The sequence below is a fragment of the Gordionus sp. m RMFG-2023 genome, chromosome 1, assembly GCF_954871325.1.
Source record: "Gordionus sp. m RMFG-2023 chromosome 1, tfGorSpeb1-WG-v2, whole genome shotgun sequence".
In the NCBI taxonomy this organism is placed as follows: Eukaryota; Metazoa; Nematomorpha; class Gordioida; order Chordodea; family Parachordodidae; genus Gordionus; species Gordionus sp. m RMFG-2023.
This window is the reverse complement of record NC_088775.1, coordinates 56404164-56422656: the sequence shown is the minus strand read 5'-3', so window position 1 is coordinate 56422656 and position 18493 is coordinate 56404164. Positions and strand designations below refer to the sequence as shown.

General features: G+C 26.2%; 1 protein-coding gene across 1 annotated transcript in view; it reads right to left on the bottom strand.

Annotated features, from left to right (window-relative positions):
• Positions 1-18493, bottom strand: part of LOC135931459 (uncharacterized) — a 93035-nt gene that overhangs the window by 50760 nt on the left and 23782 nt on the right. The window contains exon 3 of the mRNA XM_065468585.1: positions 13793-14031. Within this exon, the coding sequence (XP_065324657.1) occupies positions 13793-14031 (239 nt within the window). The remainder of the gene's footprint in view (positions 1-13792; positions 14032-18493) is intronic.

Below are 18493 nucleotides of genomic sequence, written 5' to 3'. Positions count from 1 at the left end.
TCGGATCGGTGAAAAATATGTGGATCGACACAGCCCTAGTTTATCCTCATTTAATAAAGGGTAATAAATCGCAATTTAAGAAAAAAGAAGTAAAAAGTGGGAATTCAATGATTATTTTTTAAAAGTGTACTATAATAACGTAAAATATATAGTATCTGACTCAGATAATGATCATGAAATTTAATCGTGATATTATTGTGCATGAATCTTCACAGGCACATATGATGGCCGATTATAGAAGGCTTTCACATAATAAAAACTCCATATTACAATATATAATACCCCAGAAAGAATGTGTGGATAATAACCGTTCTATCATAAGTATAAGTTGTCTAAGTTATTTAATATCTAGTAACTAGCCTTCTGGGGAAACAGGCAACAAGAAAGCAATATGATGGGCCTTATTAAACTCATTGCTGATTCTGAACCTGTACTCAAAATGTATATACAACAAAATGAAGTAGGGAGAAAAAAAAATAAAGGATTAAAAACGAAATTATATTCAAATCTATTATCATATAATAACATAAATATTCTCATTGAAACCATGATAAATATGGTTATAAAAAAATGGTTAATGTTTAAGGAGATCCAGTCGGGAAATTATTGAAAAATAATATATTGATAGTCATGAGTTAATTTAATATTTTTTTAAATGAAAAGCTGCTCTCAAACAAAATTTCTATATGTACAAACAGTTTAAAAATTTTAATTAGTAAATATCAGTGGGTCGGAAATCATCCTTTTTTATAAAACGAATATACCAGAGACCTGCAGAGGTATTATTTGAATGCATGGCCCAGATTCTTTAAAAAGAGTTTTACGGCCCGGCCCAAATTTCTTTAAAATATATGGCCAGGTCCAATATAATTTAAAAAATTAAAATACGGGCCGACCCATGTACCCGGAACGGGAATGCAGCTCTCTGACGAATACTATTATGAATATCCTCAAATAAAACTGTTAACCCAAATTTAAAAATTTATCTTTTAAGCTAATAGAATAATGGTGGTTTTATTAGTCTTAATTTTAGCTAGTGTTATTTTCCAATTGGGCGCCCTGATGCATTAGCCAAATTAAAATATTTGTTAATACTCTTTTTAAAAAAATCTTGGTTAATAGTTTTGTGGCAATTGTTTGCTATGTGCCAAAAATTTAAAAAAAAACAAATAGTATATTATTTTTTAATTTGTACTGTATTATTCTAATTATAATGATAACATTATTTTTATGGTAAATGCTAAATATAGTATAAAATTTTTAAAAAAACTGATGTTTCTGTTATTTTTACTACATTTTATGACTTTTTTTACTAGACTGCAAACCTGAAATCGAATAGGGTTCAGAGAACCATAACCTTTTTTAGAAGGAGGATTTACAGCCCTAAATTTAACAAACTAATTATTTTTTTGAATAATAGATAATTTCTCACTACATTGAGATCAGAATTATACTAACAATTAATAATGTCAAAAATTGAAATAAAATACAAAATAAATGAAGTATTTTTTTTATCCAATGAGTAGGGATGTACCGATATTTTATGTCGGATAGTGCCGATCCCATTTTAAAATATCGGTTATCGGTTAATATTATAAAATTTTCCGATTCGATCCGATATAAAATGGCGTCTTCAAAAATAAAATGTTATAAAATTTTTAAAAAAAGTTATATTTAAAATCATTTATTTTTATAAATAAATTCGAAATCCATTTTTATGTATATTTTTTTAATAATTAATTAACATTCTGACATATTGTTATTTTTTTTGCGCATTCTAAAAGTGTGCGATAATCTCTTTTTAGTGAAGCTGGTGATATTGACAGTTACCATCGCCGCAGGCTGACCTCTGATAAATTTAAAATTTTAGTATTTCTAAAAAGAAATCTTCGATATTTTATTTTAAATATTATTTTAATTATTTATTTTCATAATATATTTGTTTATTACTTATTATGTACATAGATTAATGTTATATAAAAGTGATTTAACAATAAAAATATTTTATATACTTTTAGAATTGCAATTAAATTGAATATAAAATATATCTGATCATTATAATATATTCAAATGATTTAAGTTATGGTAGAGTTTAGGTGGGCGCGGGCTTAATTTTCAATTCACGACCCGCCCGCTCACGGTGGTTATAAAAAAAATTTACGCCCATTCACGCTTACCATTAAAAAATTTTCGCCCCGACCTGCCCGCTCACGACAAGCAATATTTTGATTCAGGTCCGTCACGCCCGAAATTTCACGGTGTTTTTTAATTTTTCAAAACTATTGTTATAATTTTACACTTTTTTGAATTCATTCTATTTATTTCTCTAATTTCATAATCCATATTAATAACAAAAAATAAATATAATCTATAAATCGAAATTTATTTAGAAAAAGAAGAATGTCCATATTTTTTTATTTTAATTGTGTACGCCTTTCCTCTAATAAGAGATTGGCTACAGAAAAAAACTTTTCACTAGAAGCCAAACTTGCAGCTGACAAAATTTACTCGATAATTTTCTCAAAAAAGAAATGAATATTCCTGCTTCCAAAACTTCAAAATATTGTCGTTATTTATCTTATATGAATCTTTTAAGTTCATCCTCATAGCTTTCATCAGTGATGTTGATGCTTCATCAGAATCTTCTAGAAATTCTCTAAATTTTTTTTAGAATATACGGTCTTTTATGAATGTAGGATGAATTAGGAAGTGATAGTTGGTATTGACCATTTAGAATATACGGTTTTTTATGAGTTTAGGATAAGTTAGGAAAGTTATAAATGATAGTTGGCATCGACTTAAGCATATCATCTAATTTTATATCATTTAGCATTTTTATGATTATTGTCTTTTGAAATTCGGATCTAGAATTAAGCCTACCTTAGGTAGTGGCTGCATAATAATATTTTAAAAGAAATCTTGTTCTGTATTTTAAGGTTTTGATTATTATTGTATCACGTTTAGAAGGTTAACAAAATTTTATTAATTTTTGTTTCCATAGATAAACTTTATTTATTGTGGGACGAGAATCTGCTCTCAGATTATCCGAGCATTCTTTAAATATTGATAAAAATTTATCTAACTCGCGTATGATACTGATATCAATTGTGGCTAATCTATTTAATTTTTGCTTGCTAAACAAGTACACCTGTATTTCAGAATATAATTTTAAGAAACTCTGTAACATGATATATACAGAGTTCCATCTCGTTATTCTTGCTATTACATCTTGTTTAAGGGTGTGGTTTAGTTTGATATTAGCTGTAGATTGTTTGAAATATTGTATAATTTTTTTAATTTATATTAAAAGCTATTTCAGTTAAACAATTGTCAAAAATATAATACATAATATTATTTAGTATATGGCATATACATGCTAGCGTTTCGTCATCTTTGAATGCACTTATAAGATTTGCTCCGTTATCACTCACAACTATACATTTATTTAAGTAATTTTCTACTTCTGTATATTCTCCTAAAATTGAAGACTACGCTTTTAATTTTGACATTTTTTTCATCCATTGCCCTTGTGGCCAAAACAAATGTTTTTAATTTAAAATCCTTAATGATAACACTGTGTGACAAGAAGAATGGGAGAAGAAAATAAAAACAAGTTTTGGTGCAGAATTTGACGCTGAGTTCGAATCCGTTTTCCAAATTTTCCCTACACGCCAAGTTTTAAAAATATTACCGTATAAAGACAATGTTTCGAAATCTCAAAAAGGTAAAATTTAGGTCTTTTACGGATATATTTAAAAAGTATCGAATAAAAATCCCTGAAAATTTGTGATAGTGTTAAACTTATATTTCTTTATAAATTTACCAATTTTTATAATTTTTTATCGATTGGTTTTTGAGAAAAATGGTAAAGAATTTCGTTTTGGGGGCCTTAAGTTTTCAATTTAAATTACTATCAAAATTATTAACTTTAGAAGATAAATTTTATATAATTTTGCTTCAAATATGCTCAAGATTATATATTAATTCTAATTATGTTTCAAAAGTACTCTATGCCATGAAAATTCAATCAAAATCTATAAATTAAAAAAGTCGGTACAGATATTTTCGAACCTTTTAATTTGTATACTTTTATTGAATTTTCTCTGCATAAAGCATTTTTAAAGCAAAATTAAGGTAATATATCTTTTTTAGTTGTATTTAGTAATATTTTATGCATTTATGATCAATTTATACCAAAATCAGATATCTGTACCCACTTTTTTAATTTGTACTCTTTTTGAATTGAGCATTTTTGAAGCAAAATTCATTTAAAATGCAATAATTGGTAATTTTTTCATATTTTTATTAATATTTATCTTTTTTAGATGTATTCAAGAATATTTGTTTTTTAAAAAAATTTATATCAAAATATATGATTTTCCAATGGAGTACCTTGAAATAAATATGCCAAATAACGAGTAGGAAGAAGAAGAATTATTTTTTTTCGCGCTTAATTTTTCATAAACATTTAATTTCTTTCATTAATTTTTTTTTGAGAACGAAAGCCACAATAAATAAATATATTAAATGTAAGCTATATTAAAAAAGATTTTATAAATAAAGGTAAATTTAAAAAATATAGGTTGATAAAAAATTGAGTAAGGATTTTATAAAAAAAAATGTATAATAATAATAAGGAAGGTTTGCTGCAAAAATTAAGATATTTTTTTAGTTGTAGGGATCATTAGAACCGAAGTTATAAACCTTCGAAAAGTGCTAAAATTGACCTTTTTGGCTACTTCCTAAAATAAATAAAAAACCTGACGTGCTAGAAAAAAACTGACAGCAGATTTAGAATATGCATAAAAAACTGTCTTAAAACATGTTTATTTTATTTTCTCCCAAAAAATCAAGTCGAAATTTGTCACACAGTGTAATATGTCGTGTAATGGTTAAAAAACCTAGATTTTTATAGTCATTCGTCAAATATCAGTGATTATGGACAAGTAATTATTATTGATCATGCTTTTAATCTTAAATTTTATTTTATAGTATATTTTTGGACCTATAATATTCATGAGAGTTTTCCGGTTCACAACTTTTATATTTTGTTATCCATATGTAACACCAACATTTATCTCTTGGCCTAGCTTTAAAATCCTTCACTTTCTGTTGCATTTAAAGATTGAAGATTTTTACAAATAAAATATAACTGACTTTTCTGTAAAAAGTTTATGCAAAATTTAGCATATAGTCTCGCGATAAAAAACACCTAAACATAAAAAGAAAATAGAACTAACAAAATGATACCGGATGTTGTTTATAAAATGCGGAAGATTTTTAGTTTTCATAAATTATTCTTTTTTAAAAAAGAACTAAATTAAATAAGAAAATATATAATATAATTAAAAAATTGCAAATTTATATTTATAAAAAAACAATTTTAAAAATTAAAATTTCCGTGATTCACGGGAAATTTATGTTCACGCCCGATCTCGCCCGGGGAAAATTTTGGGAAGGCCCATCACGCCTTGGGATTTAAAATATATTCACACTCACGTCTTGACCCAACGTGACACGATGGGTCAAGCGTAATTTCACGGCCCGCGCCGTTAAATTATAAGATGTTATACTAATAAAAAGTATATTAAAAATTAAAACCATTGGTATCTTTAGAATACAAAATTAGATATGATATCGGATCGGTAATACGCCGATATCAATTTAATATCGAGAATATCGGATCGGCCTCCAAAAAGTGGTATCGGGAGTAATGACTACTACCACAATTAGTATTATTTATATAAAAATTATTTAAATCTAAAATAATCCATTTTGTCTTTCCTTATATTAAATATTTCTATCAAATTTAGTAAATTGAATTTCATTAAAAATCTTAATTCAAATCAAATCGATTTTTATTGGCCAACCATACCCGGCTGGGCAAAAATCAGGGTTGTGCAAAAATAAATTCACACTGGGAGCGGCCTAAAAATTTTGCCCAGACCTCTAAAAGATAGGTCTTTAAAGACCCATAATGTAAATAAATGTCAAAACCCGGAAATAATCATAAAATTTGATCGACATTTTTTTCTTTCGAATTTTTATTATATATAGGCTAAAAATTATTTATAATATTTAATATTAAACAATAATTGTGAAATATGAGTCAAAAGCTAGCAAATATTTTATTATTTAGTTTGAAGCAAAGGTAATCTAAGTTTTATGAAATTTATAGGATATATTTTTCAATGTCCAAGCTACCGAATAAACCAGGCTTGGGGTTGCTAACCAACTACCCCTAGGAAAGGCGTAAAATAGCAAATTAGTGAGAAGAATTTCCCAGGTTTTGTTGCAAAAGTATGCATTTCGAGTGTTTTTATTAGGAAATATACCTAGGCATTATCTATACGAAGAGGGAGTAAGTGTCCTTTGCTTCCAATATTTTTATAGGGTAAAGTAAAAATATACAATAAAGCAAAATGATTGGTTGAATAAAAGATTTTAGATCTAAATTATTTAGACATTTTTATTTAATTTTAATGCTGAATTAAAGATTTGAGTTCACAATTAAAATCAAACTTTTAAGAAGATGGGAATTTTACCGAAAAATTATCTAGGCGAGTCTTCCCACATTCTTAAAAATTAATAATTATTTTTTAATTTAAGGAAATTATAAACTAACTACTCGTCCTCGAATTCATAACTTTAGTTCGGAAATAAGTTAGCCGACTTAATCCATTAACACCTCTGAGTCGAACGAACTCGACTATTTAACACCATTACACCCAACCCAGTCATTGTTATAAAAAAATTAACTCATTTGCCTATTTTTCCTGAACCTCCTTATTTGCCCAATAATTTAAATATGTTCATGAAAATGTCAATGATTTGTTATTTTTAAAATTATGAATAAAAATATAATTTTTGTAGTGTTGTACGAAGTTCGTTTTTTTAGAAAAAAATGATGAACGGCGTTCATTTTTTTTTTGACGAACTTTGAACGTTAACGCGTTCCCTTTCTTTTGATAAACGCTCGAATTTAACGTTCGTTCAATTTTAAAAATACTTTTATTTTTATTTACTTGAAAAATTTAATATTAATCTTAATTTTTTAAGAAAAAAAGCCTTTTTTTAATCAGCTGTTTTTCCTTTTTCATATTTCAATTTTTTAACAAGCCATTAATTATAGTTTATTAATTTGAATATTAATGTTTATATTTTAATTTAATAGATTTGTATAAGCATGGATTTTATTAAGTCATTATCTGATTCTAATTCAAGATCAGGTGAATTAACATTACCATGGCTCAAATTCATAAATATTTTACATTAACATGCTATATTGAAGGAACAAATTGAATACTTACAAAATGTAAAATGTGCCCAAAAAGTATAATTTATCAGTTGAAAATCTTCAAGTTCCAATTTAAAACGACATTTGATTGTAATATTAATTATTTTATTTCATATGATACTAAGTAGCCAGTTAATTTTAGAATAAGGTAAATTTTTTATATTATATAGATAGAAAACATTTAGAATTTATGTTTAATGCCATTTTTTAAAATTATCTCTTAATTATTTTAATCAAGGATTTTATATTTTAATTGTTGAACACAATTTGTATATATTGTAGAATTAACTTTTATGATATATAAAAGTTTTAATATAAAAATGATTTTCTTGAATCTACTATACCTAGGATTTTATATTTTTATCTACAATGTAAAAAATTAAATGATAAATTTAATATTTTTATGAAAATATTTAATATAAAACGAAGAAATAGAGGATGTATTGTAGGAGGATAACTTATCTCAATTTTTTGAAGCAAAGGGCAAAACAATAAATGTTTTTAATATATTTCCCATGTTAAAAGAGTTATTAAGTATAATACCACAATTCCCTCATATCCCCCTGTAGAGCGCGTTTTTAGTTATGCTAATGCCGTATTAACTGCTAAGCGTTTCTGTCTATCATATGAAAATTTTGAAAAACAATTATTATTAAAAATTAATAAAAAAAAATTTTATAAATAAAGATATCTTTTTATTCACTTATATTTATAATATATTTATAATTATATTATCTATATTATTTTTTAACATGGCTAATATATTGTGTTAAAATATATAAAATATTTATTTATATTAAATTAAATTTTAAAAAAAAATTATCATAAGATTTTGAATGAACTTGAACGCGTTCCTATCATCACTGTGCGTATTTTATATAATTACAGTGTTGTGATGATTTAATGAAACATATTGACGATTAAATTAAAACCCATCCAATAAAATTATAGGTGATAGGAAAAAAAACCCCTGGAAAAACCCCCAGGAAAAAAAAGCCCAGGAAAAAAAACCCCATGGAAAAAAGATTAAAAAAAGAAAATAATTTTTCTTAAATTTTATTCTCAATTTATAATTTTCTTCCAATTTTAGCTTTAAGTCATTGTTAATCTTTATTTTTCTAACCTTTTCCAAATTTTTTCTTCTCAATTTTCACTTAATTTTTTTATTATAACCTAGCAATAATTAATATTGATAAATAATTTTATAAGCGAATGCCACAATCATTAACAGCTATTAGTCTCCAAAAAAAACACAAAATATTTACGAAAAAATATTCGAAGTAATAATGTATAAATGTCAAGAACGGGATTTATTTCCTGATCCATTATATATATATACATGGATTTCGAAAAGTCTGCAGGAGCGCGGTTAAAACTGTCATTGGTATGATTATTAATATGTTAAATTATTTATATTTATTTTTTCAATTAGGAGATCACATCATAATCAGAGGATGGTTTTACCATTTGTGTCAAAGTACCTATAGAAAAATTTAAAAGCTAGTTCTGAAAAGCCAATACAGAATCGATGCCTAAGCTTCTCTTGTGGCATGATGCTTAGCATTTGTTCCTTTATGTGATATAGGCAATGCAATGGCTTTCCTTAGATCGGTTACTCCGAGCAATGGTATGGATATTCTTGAATATTTCGATAAAAATTGCATCAATGGAGTATCAAGGGAGGTCACAACAATTCTCAATCCCAGACAGGTCGAATTGGGCCTCGATTTCCTCCAGAAACTTGAATCAGAGCACTCTATCCAACTAATAACTTTATAAATAATCAATGCGAAGGTTCGAATCATCGTTTTTCTAATCTGGTTGGGAATAAACACCCATCAATCTGGGAATTGATTAAAAAAAATGAAATGCGATGTGGCTGCCGATGAAACCAAACTTGAACGATGGCGTGTAAGTAGTTGGACACTGAAAACAAAATCGCAGTGCTTAAACAAGAAAAAATGCTGATATTCAAATTGGTACTGGGAAAAAAAACCCCAGTAAAATAACCCATGTATTACTTATTTTCGTAAAAATTTTTGCTATAGTAATAAATACAATATCTATCCTTAATTACTATATTAAGTAGACTAAATTTGACAAAATTTGCAATAAGATCTGTTTATTTTATTGATAAATTTATTATTAAATTATATTTTTATAATATTCTTTTCTAAAATACTAATTTGTAAATACCTTATATAAATCCAAATAAAAATATACCGATATTATTAGATCTTAAGTAAATTCGAAAAAAAATTTCGGGGTTTTTTTTCCGGAGGTTTTTTTCCGGGATTCAAAATTATAATCTTTGCAAAAATAATTAAAATAACAAAAGGAATAATAAAAGAAATTTCAATAATGCTTTGTCTATATTTTAATTATTTTTGCAAATATTATAATTTTATATGGTTTTAATTTAATCGTACCCCCCCCCCCAAAAAAAAAATTTTTCTGGCCCCCCAAATTTAAAAAAAATTATTGTAATTGATTTATTTTTATATTTTTATAATAAATTTTAAATATTTATTCAAAAAACATGTCTTATTTGTAAATTTCTTCCTATCCTATTTTATTTTTATCCAATATAAAATCATCATTCATTCATATTTTATCATTTTCTTGTGTGTTTGTGTATAACATTATATAGGCGCTTAATTATAACTTTTAAATTGAACTTATTTCAATGATAATTATTTTATTTATTATGGTTCAATCAAAATATTATTATCTTTTAAAGGTCTCTGATATAGATCTGGGTGCAAATCATAAAAAAACGGAAGCTAATCAAGTGGTTTCTCAAGGCTTGATATATATATATCAAATATAAGGAAACAGATTGATACCGATCCGTAAATATTTATTAAAATAAAAAAGGTTCTTATTAAATTTTTATAAAATTTGGTAATTATTGTGCAGTGTTGCTAAACAGCTCGATTTGAGCCTATTTTTAAAAATGGTCCGATTAAGATCTTAGACAAAATAATATTATCTAAGCCCGATATAACCAGTTATTTAAAACAGCGGTGAATAATTTATAATTATAAAGAAAATACTGAGATAACAACAATTTTGCTAAGCCAACAAATTAACCGTAATCTTTAGGATCTTAAATCAAGATTTCATGATATTTCTTAACATAAGCTATTTTTCCCTGGGACTGGTTCAACAAAAATTACAGATGCTGCAAATGTAGAAAACATAATTTATTCTTTCTGGACTATTTATAGCAATTTCATACACCATCCAAAAAGATCCTGAATTAAATAAAATTACGAAATTTATATACAAAAATACGCGATATACATACATCACCCAGATTTAAAAAGAAGTAATATCTATTATGGTAGATATGATGCTTGATTATATTTCAGATAAATATAATAAAAGTGAGATGCCTTTTATTTTGTCTTAAGGCTGATGTAACAAAAGATGCATCAGGTTTTGAAAATCTGAACATAATTATATATATTTTTTCTGGAGAAGTCCAAGAAAAATTAATAGGGATTATTAATTTATAGTGTCCTTCTGCTGAAACATTACTAATTGCATTTTAAAGCAACTTAATGAGTTAAATATTAATTCAACGAATATGATAAACCAGGCATATGATGGTGCAAACGTTATGTCTGGCCGAAATGGAGGAGTGCAAACCCTACTTCAAAAAAAAATTAATAAAAAAGTTCCTTTTATATTTGCTACAACCACATGTTGCATTTGTGGTTCAAAATTGGTAAAATAATATTGTTTACATTTCTAATTATTTATTCAAGGCATTGCATAATATTTAGGCGGTTTAACGTATCCTGTAAATATGCAGGCCATATTCTTAAGAGACTTTTAGACCAGAGGTGGACTGTGATTTAGAAACATCTCACATCATTTATGTTAATTTTGAGGCTAGGTGAAGTATTAGTTTATTTTTCTAATAGAACTTTTAATTCAGAGGTTAGCATTCATTGTCAAAGCCTCTGGTCTTTTATCTCAATACGTTAATATAAATTACATTATATTAGCCATTATAATTTATGAGATATTAATAACAATAAATCCACTATGTATCCACAGTCAGTAGGTACTTATCAAGTGGATGTAAAAATTGTTTTGATTCTACTATCAATACATTTAAAAAATATAAAAAGCAATAATTCTATTGATTTGATTAGAATAAAGGCTGAAAAGCTTTTAACAAAATTTAATCTCACTCCCCACAAATCATCAAGCGTACGTAAAACGCCTATAAATTTCCAAGATTTATTAGTCTAAACCAAATTACAATTTGATTGCGAAAACACTCCATTGGAGTTCTTTAAAATAGAATTAGTATGAAATTATTGATTACTTTATTGATAATTTTTTAGATAGATTTACACAAGATGATTATAATCATTCAAGTTTTAATGCATTGCCCCCCTTTGATAGTGATCATTTTATAACTAAATGGCCCGATTAGAATAATTATTAAACTTAAATATGGAAACTTTACATCATGAAATGAGAATTAACTAATAGATTATTAGCTGCAGAAGTTAAGGAAACCCATAATTTTGAAAATATCCTAAATATTATGTATAAAAAAATATCATCATGCATAAGAATTGAAATGCTACTCAGCATTGGAGTAACAACGGCTTCTTGTGTGGCTTCTTTCTCTATAATAAAGAGAGTTCTATCGAACACTAGAGGGTCGATGAAAGATCAAAGTAAGCAAAATTTAGTATTGATGGCTTATGAAAAAAATTAACACGAAATTTATCCTTTAATTCATTTATGTTAAAATTTAAAAATAAAAATCGTCGTATTATATATTATTATTTTTGTATGTTCATATTATAGTATTATTTTGTATTCATATAACATTAATAATTTTTTAATAAAAAGAGCAAAAAATTTCTATGAAGGCTTAATTATTTGTTTTATTTTTAAAAAATGGACAGTTGGCCCCCCTAACGCGAAATTCCTGGACACAGCCCTGATCGTCAATATGTTTCATTAAATCATCACAACACTGTATATATATATTTATACAAACGCCAATCAAAAGTATAAGATATTGTGATTAGTGAAAGAGCAAAATATTATTATTAAAAAATTAAACGTCAATTATTTGATATTGTTTTAGGAGGAATTTTTTATTACAAAAAAAATCATTAGTAACTTTTTTCACTTTGTAGGAAAATATATTTTGAATTATTTATTTTTTACTTTTTTCAAATTTGATTATTCTGGTTATAAATATTATATTATTCAATTTATTGAAGAAAATAAAATATTTTAAAATCCAATAATGGTGTCAATTTTAAAGTATCCATAATTGGGAAGTAATTGAATTAACTATATTTCAGAGGAAGTTCTAGGTCTTTGTTAATAAATATCAGTTTTTGTAGTTCCTTTTTTGAAAGTGAACATTTTTGTCAATGAACGTTGAACGCGCTCGATTTTTTTAGAAAGGTTTACAGCACTAAATTTTTGTAATATATATGAAATGTTGTCAAATAAGAATATAAGAAATTTATTTTAAAATTATATTTTCATTCTATTTAGGTTTGAACGTTGAACGCGCTCTATTTTTTAGAAAGGTTTACAGTACTAAATTTTTGTAATTTATATGAAATGTTGTCAAATAAGAATATAAGGAATTTATTTTTAAAATTATATTTTCATTCCATCTAGGTTTTTTTCAAAATAAATTTGAAATTAAGTATAAAGTTATTGTAAGTACTTGAATAAAAATTAAAGGATAAATAAATTTTAAGGTGGATTTTTTTTCGTTTTCGGTTCGAAAAATTTTGTAACAAATACATTCAAGAGAACTAACATCTTAAACATAATTTCAAAAATTATTACTTCATTTAACTGAGAATTAAATTTCCAATCTATACTTAGATGTATTTTTTTAAATTTCCAGTTCGAAAATTATTTAATACATTCGGGGGGGGGGGGGGGGCATTCACTTTTTTTCAGGGAAATTATTTTCCATCTTATATATTTTAAATCAAAAAATGGGAAATTATTTATTGGATTTTTTTCCGCTGACCACCCCAGGGATATTTTCCAACCGAGCAATTAGAAATGATTTAAATATGGCCACCCGAGCGATATTTCCCAACCGAGAGATACATACATACCCCACATTTTGATTGATAACCCCTATTTAAAAATAAGTTACAATATGCTTACTTTTTGAAGTAGTCTAAATAAAATATTCTATCTATAAATAACAAGAAATTCACAAAAATTTTAACGTTATTTATAATCTAATTACAATTTAGATATAGACAATAAAAATGTGATCATCCCGTACAAAATAATTTAACCAGCTAGGCCAAATTTTTTATAAAATTTTAATGGACTAGGTCTGACGCATTGTAAAATTTTAACGGCCTGGGCAAAAAAATTTAGGACCGGGCTAGGCAACTTGTGCAAAATTTTTTAACGGCCCATGCTGGGCTTAGCAGATCTCTATTATATATATTTTTTTTAATGTAGTTTTACCGTTGGTAATTTGCACCGCGTTGTGTCCATGTGGATGAATCAGATATTCAGGAATGTTGTTGTTATTCGATCCTTTAAAACTGGATGCGGTGGTAAGGTTATAAGCCGAAGAACAAGATAATGACGTTAAGGATGACACATGAAAAGAGGGGTAAGTAGTATTCAAATAACCAGGGTTATAAAATGAGTGGTGAGCGAGATCAGAAGAAGGCACAAGTTGATGGGCAGTGGTCGGATTACTTAAATATATAGAATTGGACGATATGGAATTTATTGTAAAAATAAAAATACAGTTGTTAAATATAAGTATTTAGATTTAAAAATGTGGTATATAAAAGTATTTTCGAGGTATCTGTTTCTATTTTCAGATACATTTTGATATAATTTTATTTTATGTTTTTTTTATTAAAAATAATATGTCCGAGTCAAGGTTGGACAGTAAATAATTACAGTTCAATTTTTATAATTAGAGATTGTAGTTAATTCCAATTTAAAAAGAGGAGTTGATAATTATAATTAATTATATTTTTCAGGGACGTAATTAGCAAGTATAAGTAAATTCATTATGATTCCTAATTACATTTATAATTCATTTTCTTATTTAATTAATTTTTATGAAAAAGCGTAATAATTGTAAATAACATTCATTCATATTTTTGGCCGAAATGGAAACATAATGAGTTCCTCTGAGATAACACATAATTGCTTAAGCGCTTCGTGTGCACTCTACCACAATATCATAACTTTAGGGCTACAATCAAAATATTGGGAAATGGTTCATAGATCAAAATCAGCAGAAATAATGAAAGAAATTTTGGGAATGTTTTATCTGTGCCTTGTGTTCCAAGATGGAATTCATTGTATGATACCTTAATAGATATTAATGCTTAAAAAAATTTAATTAACTAGATATATTCAATAATAAAATAATATATAAATTTTTTTCTTATTGCGAATAATTTTATTTAAAAAACGGTTTCAATTTATAAATAAATTTATATACGATATCAAAATGAAATATATTTAAAAAAACAAATAAGAATTTTCAATTTTAAATGATCACATGGTTTAAAAATATACATCTCAATTTTAGTGAGATATCGGATGCTTTAAAAGCTATCTCTATGAATCAAAATATATCAATATCTAATGTATTGAATAAAAAAATTTTGATATTGTTACAACCAACAGAGCAAGAATAATTATAATTGATGCAATCATTTGGTTAGGGAGGCAGGGCTTAGCATTAAAAGCTCATAGAATATCTGTTGGCCCCTTGACACTTACATAGTCTTCTCATAATGAAGGGAGTTTCAAGGAATTGTTGAAACTTTTATGTAATAATAATGATAACTATATAAAGTTTTTTGAAAACTCTGTTAAAAATGCCACCTACCCTACCTTAGTTCAAATATTCAAAATGGAATAATAACCATATGTAATAGGTTCATATTGAAAGAAATTTCTTCAAGAGTGAAAGCATCACCATTTTTAGTGTTTTGGTGGATGAGACTTCGGATGTTGGTAACATAGAGCAATTATTCATAGCAGTAAGGTTTATTGATATGGAATCAGGTGATTTCAAAATGAAGGAATACTTTGTTCAATTTATTGACTTACATGACACTAAATCAAAGACGTTAGCCAAAAAATTTTAGCAACCATTCTAGACCTAGATTTAAATCTAATGAGAGGCCAAGGATATGATAGAGCTCCCTCGATGAGTAGTCACGTTAAAGGGGTGCAGTCAAGAATTAGAGAGCTTTATCACTGTAGTTCACATTGCCTAAATTTGATGATATATGAGGCATGTGAAATTCGAGACATCCGGAACAGTTTACGTAAAAATATTTTAATTTAATTGGAATTTATTGGATTTTATTATGTATTATAGATATTTTTTATAATTCTAATAAATTTTTCAAAATATAGAAACAGTATAGTCGGTTTGTGATTTTTTACACCACCCAAGAAGAGGCAGTCTTTTAACCGAACGTTTATGCTATTGATTCAAATAATCAAAAAAAACTAAAAAGATTTTGTCAAACTATTTACTGAAAGACAACAATCAATGAGACTTTTCATCTAATTATATGAAGTTATTTTTGCAGCGCTAGAATCTTACATATCAAGCAAAGTAAAAGATTCCGCAGATGCTGAAAATCTTTTGCAGGCTATTACGAAGCCACATTTTTAATATCAATTCAATATGTATATTTTTTATTAAAATATACATATGATTTTAGCAAAATGCTACCTAAAATTGATGATTTAAGGGAGGTTAAGAATAGAGCAAAGGATAATGTTGTAAAGGAGATCGCTAATATGTTTGGGATTGAAATTTTTAAACCTAGAGTAGTTTTTAGACAGTCCAATCGCTTAAATATTGAAACATTTGACCGGTCAAATACGTTTCGGTCAATTGACCGATATTTGACCGGTCAAATATGGTCAAATACGGTCAAATGTGGTCAAATTCAAATATATGTTTTTTTAAAGTTAATATTAACTTTATTTTGAATAAAATAGTAAAATAAAATCTATAATATTAATTTTTTAAATTCATTGTCATTCAATAACTAACGTGTAGCTATTGTAGCAGAGTTCTGTTCTGATTCATTTTCAATATTATCATTTTCTTTAATATTTTTTAATCAATTTTCCTGATGTCTTAGATCTTCAATCGATTTCCATTTTCATAAGAATATTAACCCTAATCGACCTATTTCTTTCTAAAGAAGAAGTAGAACTAGGAATTGTTAGTCTCTTAATGGGCAGGGTGGACAAAGTTTAATCTATTAACTAGAGGTCGGAATTGATTGTTTCTCTGGAAATTATACTTTCCGCATAATTTGCTATATTAAACATGCTGTTTTTGCTTCTGAAATTAATTATATCACTTAAAATATTTTGGTCATCACTATCTTGTAAAAGAGCTAATTCTTGAATTATATCACATACTTGTGAGTTCTCCTCTTGATATTGTGAACACAAAAAATAAGCAAACATTGTGATCACATGTATTTACATCTTTTTTCCCTTTTTTAAACATATTTTCAATTTATTCTTCCTTTAAATTTTTTAGAGTATTTGACCGTATTTGACAGGTCAAATACTCCTCTGGTCAATTGACCCGTCAATTGACTGAATTTGACTGGTCAATTGACCGACTTGCCAACCCTGATTGAAACATCTAGATTGAGGATTTTTATAAAATAAATATTTTATTCCCCTTATTGATACATTTTTACTTCAATTAAATGAAAGATTTATTAGTCACAATTTTATTTTAAAAAGCTTTTATTTTCTTCTGCCAGTTGAGTCTGATTGTTGATTACACTTAAAACGCGAGAGGATATTAAGAAAATCTCATTTTATTCTGATGATTTATCAAGATCGCATGATAAGTACTTTGTGATGTCGTATTTTGATATAAAAATCTTGATAAAATAGAATACTCTTTGAGACCAAAAAACGCTTTGCAGACCCTTTCCACGTGTAACTTTAGATTCTCTGTCTATTTTTAATAAAAGTATTGCATTTGCAATATGAATTATTTATATTTTGATTCATTTGTATTAATTAAAATTGTTAAATTATATTTTTTTAAATACCGTACAAGAATTATTAATATTTTATTGATTTATATTTTTTTAAATATAGTTAACAATAAATTTTTAATATAATAATCTGTATAAAGTTCTACATTTTGAAATTTATTTTATTGTATTTTATCATTAAAATAAATAAGGGATGTTATTTATACTATAGTATTTTAACAATAAATAAAATCTCTAAAATTTAATTTAAATAATTATTTTTAACACTCAATAAGATATATTGAGTGATCATAAAAAATGGAAGGTTCTTCTTTCCACTGGATGGATTAATTTACAATTTATTAAACATTGATATAATTTTTAGAATAATGTTTCCAACCGTTTATTAATTATAAATTTGGCCAAAATTCTGTTACTTATATTCTTTCATTTATGCTGGCTACTATAGAGTGATTTACAATAATAAAGCACATATTAGCAAAATTTATAAATAGGGTTTATGGGCGAGGCTCCCAAAAAAATTTTAAACCCCCCTCCCCCCATAGATAAATCCTGGCTACGCCACTGAATACATAGTTTAAATCTATTTATGTGATTATATTTTAAAAAAAAAATAATAATAATCAGGGTTTCCCATTCAAAAAAGGAAAAGTCCCAATCAAAAAAAGTTTCAATCATAAAAGGAAAAGGTTCGATCAAAAAAGGAAAAGGCGCAAACAAAAAAGGAAAAGTGTCAATTAAAAAAGGAAAAGTCACTAAGGTTTAGGAAAAAGTCTGATCTAAAAAGGAAAAGTGCCAAAAAAAAGGAAAAGGTTCAATCAAATGTGTCAAAAAAAATGGAAAAGGTCCAATCAAAAATGGAAGTGTCAATCGAAAAAGGAAAATTCCCAAAAGGAAAGGAAAAGTGTCAATCAAATAAGGAAAATTCCTATTCAAAAAAGGAAAATTGTTGTGACTAATAAATCTTTCATTTAATTGAAGTAAAAATGTATCAATAAGGGGAATAAAATATTTATTTTATAAAAATCCTCAATCTAGATGTTTCAATATTTAAGCGATTGGACTGTCTAAAAACTACTCTAGGTTTAAAAATTTCAATCCCAAACATATTAGCGATCTCCTTTACAACATTATCCTTTGC